At 35.6% G+C, this 12,519-nt stretch overlaps 1 protein-coding gene across 2 annotated transcripts in view; it reads left to right on the top strand.

Annotated features, from left to right (window-relative positions):
* Positions 1–12,519, top strand: part of slc4a4a (solute carrier family 4 member 4a) — a 127,945-nt gene that overhangs the window by 87,484 nt on the left and 27,942 nt on the right. For both annotated transcript variants that reach the window (XM_056458362.1, XM_056458363.1), the window contains 2 exons: positions 2,945–3,078; positions 7,773–8,044. In XM_056458362.1, coding sequence (XP_056314337.1) covers positions 2,945–3,078; positions 7,773–8,044 — 406 coding nt within the window. The remainder of the gene's footprint in view (positions 1–2,944; positions 3,079–7,772; positions 8,045–12,519) is intronic.

The following is a 12,519-nucleotide window of genomic DNA, read 5'->3' as shown; positions in this document are numbered from 1 at the left end:
TTAAACAAAAAGGAAGATATTTGAGGAAATTTAGAAACCGGTAATCATTGACTTCTATAGAAAACAAATACTATGAAAGTCAATCGTCACCTGTTTCCAACACTTTTCAAAATATCTTCTTTTGTGTTCACTTGTTACAAACCATGTTTTTTGTCTGCTGAACGGTGAATAAATGATGACAGAATTTTCAGTTTTGGGAGAACCATCCTTTGAGAATAGCGACTAATTAACAGGATGTCAAAAGTAGTTTCCAAGTCAACTGTTGTTTGTTATTTTACTCAACAAAAGGTCTAAATGTCTAATGAAAATGTTCCAGGCAGAACAACAAGATAATTAGCTTTAGTCACGGTATTTGGCGAAGGTCAAAAGACAGATGAAGAGGTAATTTTACACCTCAATTACAGACATTCCTCTCTGGACTAGATTGTATTTCCCAGAGTGGGCCTGAGTTAGTCATAATCAGGCACTTTTTACTCAGATTGTGTGGGAAATGCACAGACAGTGCGTTACTTGATATAAAAAGGATGTAAATTGCTTGTTGATAGTTTTCATAAACAATATTTGCTATTAGAGTCAAATATGATTGGGATTTTAGTGAATATTGAGATTTTATAAACTATTTAAGGCAGGGTTAGTTACTACTTACATAGAAGCGCTTATATGTAATACGCAAGGTCTTGTGATCTAAAATTGTCCAATGGTTAATTCAGGTTAAAGCTTAATTAATGGTTAATTTATGGTTAAACTTGTTAAATTTGGGGAGATTATAAAGAGTTCGTGATTTTGATAATATTTTTACTAAAACGAGACTATTAACTTTATGTGCATTCAGGGGAAATGACATTTAAGGGATCTATTAAGATTATATTCTAGGCCTTTTCTTTGAATAAGCTTTTTAGGTCACTTTATTTTAAGATACAATGCTCGTTATTAACAAATCATTACACTGAAAAACAGTATATTTGCTGAGTTAAAACAACAACCCTTGAGATTTTTGTGGGACAACCTAATTGTTTTATGTTAAATCTACTTAAATTTGTTAAGTTACCATAATCGTTTTGCACTGTAAAAAACGCAGGGTTCCACACAATTTATTCACGTTGTCCCAACACAAATCATTAATTTATCCATTCATTCAGTCTTTTTCGTTTTTAGCTTAGTCCATTTATTAGTCCGGGGTCGCCACAGCGGAGTGAACCGCCAACTTATCCAGTACATGTTTTACGCAGTGGATGCCCTTCCAGCCACAACCCATCTCTGGGAAACATCCATACACACTCATTCACAAACATACACAACGGACAATTTAGCCTTCCCAATTCACCTGTACTGCATGTCTTTGGACTTGTGGGGGAAACCGGAGCATCACATGAATGCAGGGAGAACATGCAAACACACAGAAACTGACCCAGCCGAGGCAAACCAGCGATCTTCTTGCTGTGAGGCGACAGCACTACCTACTGCGCCACTGCGCCCAAACACAAATTGATTAAGTTAATTAAATAGCCAGTATCTTAAGAATAGGCATGTAAAAAGTCACCAGTTAATAGTGAGAATTGATAACTAAAGTGTTACCATTTTTGTTTTTTTGTTTTAGATTACAATTCTTACAGTAACTTTAATTGCATGTTCACACTTATATTTTGATCCTTACCAAACCAGAAATGTATACATTTTAAACCCCGGTTCACTTTAAAGAGTCTTGCAGAATCTAAAGACACTTAAAATGATACAAATTCTTGATGTATAATTCATGATGGATCGTACCAAAAACAATTTTACCAGATAAAAATGAAGAGCTTATTAAATGTTTAAAGGAGTTAAAGCAGTGCACAAAATAGTTGCTTCACTGTTTATTTTAATCAAACAAAAATGTGCCAAGCATGAGAACAACCCAAGTTATCTTAAAATGCAAGGTCATTTGTACCAAGGTTAAAACAAAAAAACACATAAAATTCCAAATGCAATTAATATGTCTGTAAACAATGAATTTCCCTTAGCCTTGTCTAGTCTTTACAGGGATTTAAAGAGATTTGACATTCTTTGCAGAAAATGTGATTTTTTTCCCTACTTCACCAATACATTTTAAACAATTAACAATTTTAAGTCCTCAATAAACTTTTTTAATATAAACAGGAAGGAAAAGTCTAAAACTACCAGTGAAATCTTTTTATTTGGCTTTTTTAAAGTTAAATTTTACTTTTTTGCTAGTTACACTGAAACAAAAATGACTTTTGCTGCTTGTTTAAACTACTCGAAACAACTCAGTTCCTAAAGAGTTTTTGGGACAACTTAATTCCAATTCACTTAAATTTGTAAAAAACGATTAAATCTTAACTTAAACATAAAGGAATTGTCTGGAACCCAACATTATTTATAGTGTATGCTGTCACTTTTAAGCCCCATTCAAACAGGGCGTCAGCGTCAATGAGTCAATCCCATTTGAATGGATGATGTCAAGCATTGCCAAACTGAATTGTGGATCTGTCTGCAATGCTCACTGGAGAAGTTGGGGATTTCTCAACTTTTTAAGCGCCAATGGAAGCATCAGCCAATCAGATTTATGCAAATATCCTAGCTCCGACAGTAGCCGATTGTGGACAAATTTAATTGGCTGATGCTGCTATGACGCTCGCGTCAGCCCCAACTTCAGACACACCCTTCGTCAAGTGTTGTGTGAAGCCCCGTGTGAATCAGGCGTTACAATTTAAAAATTCTATAAAAAAAAGCATTTTTATATTTATTAATAATTGTAAATATTGTTTATTTTAATAATAATAATAATAATAATAAAACCAATCAAATTATGCAATATAACATGTTAGCATTTCTTTGATGATATAATAATAATAATAATAAAAAAAAATAAAAATAATAATAATAATTTTTGTGATTGTGATTTTCATTAACCATGTGACTCTTCCACATTGTGTGTGTGTTGAAGGGTGTGCTGGAGAGTTTTCTGGGTACAGCGGTGACTGGTGCAGTCTTCTGTCTCCTGGGCGGACAACCACTGATCATCCTCAGCAGTACAGGGCCAGTGCTGGTGTTTGAAAGGCTGCTCTTCAACTTCAGCAGGTGCTTTAACCACTCTGTTTAAACTGATAATAAAAAATAATTATTTCCAGGGCTGGAGCCTGTACCTTGAAGCTGAATTAGTCAGCTAAATTTAGTTTGTACAAATCCTGGGTATTTTTTGTGTACCATGAAAGTAGCTTGACTTTAATCACTTTTTGTAGCCATGGTATCTTCTGCTGCATGGCTAACCTGCTCCGGAGCAGCTTATGTTCTGGATTAGAAATCAAAAACCAGTTTCTAATCCAACCAATCAACTTTGAACAAAGTGACGCAGTTTCTCTTTTAAATTAAATTAGAGGTCACTAAGCAGTAAAACACTTTTTAGCATAAAAAAATTATTATTACTTTAGATGATTTATATAAATATTATATCTGTAATTACACATAAGCAATTTTAGTTTAATAATAATTTTTAATGATATATACAATACACTATATATAAACGTTAGAATCAGTAAGATTTTTAAATGTTCTATAATAAGATTCTGCTCACAAAGGCGGCATTTATGTAATAGAAAATACAGTAAAAACGGCACAATTATGAAATGCATTATTATTAACTGTTATTTTATTGAATGTAGTTTATTTATTCATTTTCCTTCGGCTTAGTCCCTGATTTATTAGGGGTCGCCACAGTAAGATAAACCACCAACTATTGGATGCCCTTCTAGCCACTACCCCGTACTGGGAAATACCCATACACTCTTGCATTTACACACACGCATACACTATGGCCAATTTAGTTTATTCAATTCACTTATGCCACATGTGATTGGACTGTGGGGGACACAGGAGCACAGCGAGGAATCCGGGTTAGGAACTAGGACTGAAGACACCAAGTGATGAAGTGTTTCAGTTGTAAATTTGTCATATTTTATTTGCGTTTTCCATACTGTCCCAACTTTTTCTGATTTGGTTTTGTGTAATGATTCCTGAAGGATCATGTGAGACTGAAGACTGGAGTTATGAAGAAAATTCAGATTTGAATCACAGTAATAACTTAAATATAAAACTACATTCGATAAGGAAACGGTTTTATAAAATTGTAATAATATTTCACAAACAGTTTGTAGAATCGCTGACTTGACTTCTATTAAAGCATTAAAAAATCTCACTGATTCCAAATTTTGGCTAGTAGTTTATATGATATACATTATCCTTCGGCATAGTCCCTGATTTATTAGGGATCACCACAGTGGAATGAAACGCCATCTTATCCAGCATATGTTTTATCTGGCGGATGCCCATCCAATCAACACTGGGAGACACTCATACACTCTCTCATTCAATTTAGTTACAGATAAACATTTAAAGCTTTATTTATTTTTTATCAGGAGATAAAGCTTTTAAATAAATCAGGGGTGCTCAACCCTGTTCCTGGAGATCTACCTTTCTGCACATTTTAACTCCAACCTTGAACAAACAAACATAAACCAATTAATTTAGACCTGAACAGCACTTGATAATTACAGGCAGGTGTGTTTGATATGGGTTACAACTAAAATCTGCATGAAGGTTGATCTCCAGTTGGTCACCCCTTAAATAAATAAATAAATAAATAAATCAATAAATATGGCTACATGGTGGCGCAGTTGGTAGTACGTTCACCTCACAGCAAGAAGCTCACTGGTTCAAGCCTCGGCTGGGTCAGTTGGCATTTCTGTGTGGACTTTGCATGTTCTCCCCGTGTTCGCGTGGATTTCCTCTGGGTACTTCAGTTTCCCCCACAAGTCCATAAACATATGCTATAGGTGAATTAAGTAAGCTAAATTATCTGTAGTGTATGTGTGTGAGTGAGTGTGTATGGATGTTTCCCAGTGTGTATGAATGTGTGTATGGGTTGCAGCTGGAAGGGTATCCGCTGCGTAAAACAAATGCTGGATAAGTTGGCGGATCATTCTGTTGTGGCGACCCCAGATTAATATAGGGACTAAGCCGAAAAGAAAATGAATGAATGAATATATATATTACAAATGAGCTTTGACTTGTGAGTCTCTGTATAACCGTACAGGACATATTAGCAACTATACAAACTAACTACACAAATCCACTTATGAATCTGTTTTCTTTTAGCTGTTCTCATTCATAGACAGCTATTTTTATCTTGCTGTATAAAATGTTTTCAAATTATTAGTGTTTTTAAATCTACTGTCTTTCGAGAAATAAATCACGGTGTCTTTCAGTTTCAAGTAATGTGATTGGCTGTTTGCTGCTAATGTCATGCCTTCATGCGCACACGCCCCATGAACTCCGTTTAAAGATTTAGTTGACAGAGAGAGTTGATGATCAGTGTCATGGTACCAACAAAGTCGGATTGCATTATTTTGGTTTTGTCAACCCAAAACTAATCCTTTAATCCTGAGTTTGTTCTTCCACCTTGGTAAATGCCCTTAGTCATAGCTTCACATGCTGTGTCAAAGATAATTTGTTAAAGAAATAAATAGTGGGGCGACACGGTGGCGCAGTGGGTAGCACGATCACCTCAAAGTAAGAAGGTAGCTGGTTTGAACCCCAGCTGGGTCAGTTGTCATTTTTGTGGGGATGTGCATTTCTGTGTGCATGTTCTCCCCGTGTTCACGTGGGTTTTCTCCGGGTGCTCTGGTTTCTTCCACAGTCCAAAGACATGTGCTATAGGTGAATTGAAAAAGCTGAATTGTGTGTGAATGCAAGAGTATATGGGTGTTTCCCAGTGTTGGGTTGTGGCTGGAAGGCCACCCGCTGCGTAAAACATATGCTGGATAAGTTACCGGTTCATTCCGCTGTGGCATCCTCTGATTAATAAAGGGACTTAGCTGTAAAAGAAGATTAATGAATTTAATAGTATTAGAAGTAAATGGTTCTGCAGTGATGCATTACATTTGGTGTGTTTTCATGCACTTTCTTAACCTGATTACGCTTAATAAGCTGAGAGTGCACATGGTGATGTATATGGGTTAACCCTTTTTCCTTTATCATGGAAAGGACATAAATGTATAAGCATAAACTGATTGTCAAGCATGTAAACGCATCAGTCTGCTTTCTATCAGTTATTTTTAGTAAGAATATGTAATACTGACCACGTCCTCATGAGCATTTAAGCACATTCAGAGAGAGCACACATTTTGCAGTGGAAAATAAAGTTGCATAAGTTAAATGAAGTTGCGTAAATGTGTCCTCATCTCATTTAACACTACAAATGTTAGGCAAATTATTACATTTTGACATCACTTCTGGGAAATGAAGTGATTTATTAATGAGGTTTTGTAGATTGTGTTTATGGTTTAGTTCTTTTTGTGTGTGTGTGTGTGTGTGTGTGTGTTTTTTGCTGCCTTTTTATTCACAGACTCCTGAAATAAAAGTTTGCACAAAATGTTTTTCATCATTGATTATACTGTAAAAAGTCCTTGTGTGAAAACTTAATTGTTTTTAAAAAGTTTCCTGTGTGCTTTTTAATAAGCTTTTTTCAATAATTGTTTTTTAACCGATAGCTTCAATAAATGATTTCTAATAACTGATTTATTTTGTCTTTGCCCTGATGACAGTACATAATAATTGTGTAGTTATTTTGCAAGATACTAGTATTCGGCTTAAAGTTCAATTTAAAGGTTCAACTAGATTAATTAGGTTAATTAGGCAAGTCACTGCCTAATTAATGGATTTACACAGATGTTTTTTACCCATCATTAAGTTTATCTATTTACTTATGTAAACTTGTATCAGTATATATTCAAGCATTTTTTATAATAATTTCAGGAATATTGTTGACTAATATGCAAACATTTATATGATTTATTTACTATACTCTTTGTAAAGTAACATTTTCTAAAAATTAAGTATATATTTATATTTTTTATTATTATTTTTTTAAATTTAGTAGATAATATGTAAGAAACTTTACCAAAAAATCGATCATATTGGATTAGCATTTTAAATCTTAAGTAAAAGTAAAGAAGTAAATTTTTTAATTATGCTTTATGCATTTAGTTACTATATTCGTTAAATTATTCCACATAAATCTGCATATTTATTTACAAAATTCTGCACAGAAATAGCAAATAATGTCCACACATTCTGTTTGGCCCACTCATTGAACCACAAAAAAATATAGAGTATAATTTCTTAAGGTGGTTAAAAATATTGATCTCTAACCTGCCCCACTAAGAAAAAAAATTGGATTGCATTTCTTAACTCCTAATGTTGCTAGCTAACACACTCAATGGATGTTGTTGTTACATCCCATAATTTCTAAAATATCAGCCTCTACCAAATGGTTGATGTGTTGGTTCATGGTAAAAGTACCGGAATTAATACAAAATGTATACTATGAAAAATCTAAAAAATTTGAAGTGTAGGACCGATTTATTTACAAACATAATCAAAATAAAACATTTTTATACTAATTTTTAATACTAAATCATCTTTAATAATCATTTCAGATTCTCATTTAAGATGTTTTCTTCTTTTGTTTTTACAATAAAACAAAAATCAAGTGTAGGAGTGCAACAGGATGTTTGATTTTTTTGTAAACCAACAATGCTGTGTGTGTAAGCCATTATATAAAACAGTCATTCTTTAAATGACTTTAAAAGTCATTAATTAAAACAGCCAAAATATGGTCAACCGTTTGGTAGAGCAGGCAGTTAATGGGTTAAAATAGTTTTAGGAAACTACAGAAAACTAACAAAAAACTATGATTTGTGTCCTATCCTTCACAGGGAGAATGACTTTGACTATCTAGAGTTTCGACTTTGGATTGGTTTGTGGTCAGCCTTCTTTTGCCTAGTTCTGGTGGCCACTGATGCCAGCTTTCTGGTGCAGTATTTCACCCGATTTACAGAAGAAGGCTTTTCCTCGCTGATCAGCTTCATCTTCATCTATGACGCTTTCAAGAAGATGCTGAAGTTGGCCCATTATTACCCCATCAACTCAGACTTCAAAATCGACTATGTCACGCAGTATGACTGCATGTGCATGGCGCCCACTGATGGTAAGACCTGGAACTTCTCTAAATCTTCATTTTTCAACGGTTAACACAGACTGAACCATGTGAACATTTAATCATTTGCAAGTTTGTAAACTTACCTGTGTTTTTACTTTTATTCTCACCTACACATCACTTTTCTTAGCCTACCACGTGCCCACAGCAGATGCAGGAAACTATGAGTGCTGACCAAACAGGAAAAAAAAAGATTACTGATGCATACGCAACATTATTTTGCTCAGTGAAGCAGATATGATGTAGCACAAAGTGACCTTTTTTCCTCTTGGTTGAGACCCAAAAGGTGCTCCTCTGACCATATCTTTAATCTCTTTTTTGGCATCCTAGTAGTTTGATAGTCGTTTTTTAGTATTGAAGATTTATTAAAGATTGTTAATTGTAACTGATGCAAACAGTGGAAGGACAATAGTATAATAGAGATGGATGTACTGACATAGTTATAGATTTTATGGTGTGTTCAGCTGTTGTTGAAAGGTGTCCAGTTCTACTAATGGCAGATTATTTATAAATAGTCAGCATAAATAATTAATTGTCCCTATTCTTCTGCTGTTTACATTTTATATAGTAGTTCATTTAATATTTATCAATATTTTCTGGAGGACACAATAGCAAACAAAAATTGCTTACTTTTGGAACACCATTGTCCACACAAGATGTAATATAAAGTCAAGACTTACATTTTGTGTGACAAACTAAGGCCTTGTTTACACTAATATGTTTTAGTTTTAAAACGCCATTTAAGAATGAAAATGATCCGCGTCCACACTGGCGTTTCACCAAGCGTTTCTCAAAAGATCTCCGTCCACACAATATCGCTGGAAACACACATCATGTGACGACACACAAACTCTGGCATGCGCTGCAGCGTATGTGAATGTCTGAGCTCCAGGCAGTCAGCATGTGCTTTCAGCAAAAAAACCCAGGTGATAACAGCGCATGTCGGACAGTTCATCAAGGAACTATCGCTGGATCACTATAGTTGTTAAACGTAATATTTAATTCATCTGGTCTCAACAACTCTTTGGTCTTTTGAATCTATTGCTTGTTCTCAGGTAACGTGTTATGGGTGAGCGCAAAGTTAAGTTAATATATTAATTCATGTAACCATGTACACTGATTCTGCACATTTGACTGATTGCTTGCTTTATATTCTATATTGTATAAACTTATTGCACGTTATACTTTTATAATGGGCATTATTGATTATTATAATATTGATATTCAGCAAAAGAGACAGGGTATGTTTTGTATTTTTCAATGAAAATGAATGGAGGAAGTAATGTTATAGGCTCTGTTTTGTTATAAATATGTATACAGTGAAGATGACGCTCATATAAATATGTAGCTACACAATGCCTCAACATTTTGTTGTCTATTAAGTTACTAGTATCAAAAGTAGACAGTTCCTTATATCATGTTTTCATCCTATTGTTAAGATAGTGAAACAAAATAACCAGGGTGATGTGAAACGTTATACCCATCGTTTCCTCCGTATTTTTTTTTCCATATCAAACCTGGGAAGTCTGAACTTACAAGGAAAGGATGCAAAACTGAACTTTGTCCACTTAATATTGAGAAAAATCCCAATCAGATAGACAAATGTCTCCAGCCACGTGTCCATTTTTTCAGATGTCTCCATTCCTCCATCCTCCAAGCTTCTTCAGTGTTTCCAAATAGCTCAGGGCTCGAAAACTCCAGGGTAGTGTAGACGGAAGGTGTAACTGTAGCCAAAATTATGCGGTAAAACCAAAACGTATTAGTGTAAACGGGGCCTAAAGTCAGGTCTCACTTTTGGCAATAGTTTTATACTTAGTAGTACACAAATCTTTCAAAGTTTCAAAGACAAAGAAAAGTCTCAGGTTAGCTTATGAGTGCTGAGACTTAATCTCTTGTTGCTCCTATTTGAGTCTATGGCCCTGTTTCTACCTGGTATTAAGATGTGTTGCTGTTAATCCTATTACAAATGAAATATGCTAAATACAATTGCTTTCAAAAGACTGTAGGTAACATATTGACCTAAGCAACATAAGCTCATTGGAAATACAGTATGTGCTTCAACCTACATGTTTGTGAAACTGCAAAATGTACTTCAATATATTGTATGTTTGACTGTTCAGAACACTTTTTTTGGATAAAATAAAGGCTTCGAGGCGTTATGATGCCAACAACTTTAGTTTCTTTTAATCACCAATGATAGTTACATGACATTCTGTCAACAAATAAAATATTTTTTCATGCAGTTCTTTGAATAACACAAAGTAAATACAAAAAACAAAACAAAATGGTGCTTATGGTTTGTCAAATATATTTGCCCCACCTTTCAATATCCATATGGACAACTTTTCTCTCAGTTTGCTTGGTACTACTTCGGTCAGTTTGCTTGGAAGCTCAGTTTGTGTAGTGTTGTACTTGTTGTACTTTGTATAATGTTAGGATGCAGAGTGCTCGAATGACGCACAGTTCCACAAAAGAAATTGACAGCAATGTAATATCAAAACAAATCTATCATGTCCACTTTTGGTTGGGTTTAGGGAAAGTTTCTGTTAGTGGATTTCTAGGTGACCTGTATGACAAGCTCTGGATTCTTGTGGATATGTACAAGATGAATGTGTATCTTAAACGCACAACAAAACATATCTTAAGTAGATATGTTACACATTTATAATGTAATATTGTAATGTAAAATTGTACATTTGGCATCACAGTGGTGCAGTGGGTAGCACAATTGCTTTGCAGAAAAAAGGTCGCTGGTTCGAGCCCTGGCTGGGTCAGTTGGCATTTCTGTGTAGAGTTTGCATGTTCTCCCTATGTTCACGTAGGTTTTCTCTGGGTGCTCCGGTTTCCTCTCACAGTCTAAAGACATGGGCAATAGGTGACTTGAAAAGCTAAATTGTCCGCAGTATATGTGTGTGAATGAGAGTGTATGGATGTTTCCCAGGGTTAGGTTCCGGCCGAAAGGGCATCCGCTGCGTAAAGCATATGCTGGATAAGTTGGCGGTTCATTCCGCTGTGGCGACTCCTGATTAAAAAAGGGACTAAGCTGAAAAGTAAAAGAATAAATAAAAATTGTACATTTTTCAGATTTACAAAAGTGTAGATAGCAGATATGGATTGTGGATTTGTTATCTGAAACACTGAACAAAATTTATCTGGAGCAATGCATTTCATGTTTTGCAAAGATCTAGGCTGAGGCACAAATTTCCAATGCACCTGGTTTATTGTACCCAGGATGTGATCATTATGGAACATGTTGTATGAAAGCACACCAGAACAAGAGATTTATAATACTAACTGTGTTGATTGAAATTGTAGTTGCCATTCACATTCTTTTCACTCACTTGCCTTCCTGACCCATTTGTAAGCAGTAGATTTCATTCAGAATTGCTCATGCATCCCACAAAATAAGACCGGTTATTACCAGATGGAAACAGTAATAGCTCTTAGCTGACCACTTGTGTTCAAATCACTGAAAAAACTAGAACAAAAATAAGAAAGAAAAGAAACTGGTTGAAAATTGCTAAAGTCCTACAGTCTCAGTTTATTGTTTAAAACAGTTTCAAGATGCACATTCACAGTGTTGTCCAGCAGAAAGTTTCTTGTTTTGAAATTATTCTCTTTGTCAGATGTGTTTTATGCATCTCTATACTTTTGACAGCAGATAGTGGTCCTTTGTTCCATTGGAAACAGGAAACCTAAACTTCAGAGTATCCTAAATTTATTTTCACTGAACTGTGTACAAGTCTACGAAAGATGCATGTCTAAAAAAATTCATGTGACCTCTTTGCTTATTTAAAAACAATCATTTAAATCTTCAGAATTGCAGTGTTGCAGTAGTTTATTCATTCATTCAGTCATTCATTTTCTTTTAGGCTTAGTCCCTTTATTAATCTGGGGCTTAGTCTCTTTTTTTTAACCGACCCAGCCGAGGCTCAAACCAGCGACCTTCTTGCTGTGGGGCAACAGCACTACCTACTTTGCCACTGCATCACCCCGCAGTAGTTTATTCATTCATTTTTTCACTTTCTTCTGCTTTTCCGGGGCCGGGTCCCAGGGGCAGCAGTCTTAGGAGAGTACCCCAGACTTTCCTCTCAACAGACACTTCCTCTGGGATCCCGAGGTGTTCTCAGGAGAGGCGAAAGACATAGTCTCTCCAGTGTGTCCTGGGTCTTCCCCAAGCCCTCTTTCTGGTGGGACATGCCTGGAACACCTCCCTAGGTAGGTGCCTAGGAGGCATACGAAACAGATGCCCGAGCCACCTCAGCTGACTTCTCTCGATGTGGAAGAGCAGCGGCTCTACTCCGAGCTCCTCCCGGGTGACAGAGCTCCTCACCCTATCTATACGGGTGTGCCCTGCCACCCTGCGAAGAAACTCATTTTGGCCACTTGTATCCGAGATCTTGTCCTTTCGGTCTTGAGCCAAAGCTCATGACCATAGGTGAGATTGGAACATAATAGAGCGCCTC

This window comes from Danio aesculapii, chromosome 5, assembly GCF_903798145.1.
Source record: "Danio aesculapii chromosome 5, fDanAes4.1, whole genome shotgun sequence".
Classification (NCBI taxonomy): Eukaryota; Metazoa; Chordata; class Actinopteri; order Cypriniformes; family Danionidae; genus Danio; species Danio aesculapii.
This window is presented reverse-complemented; position numbering and strand designations above follow the sequence as displayed.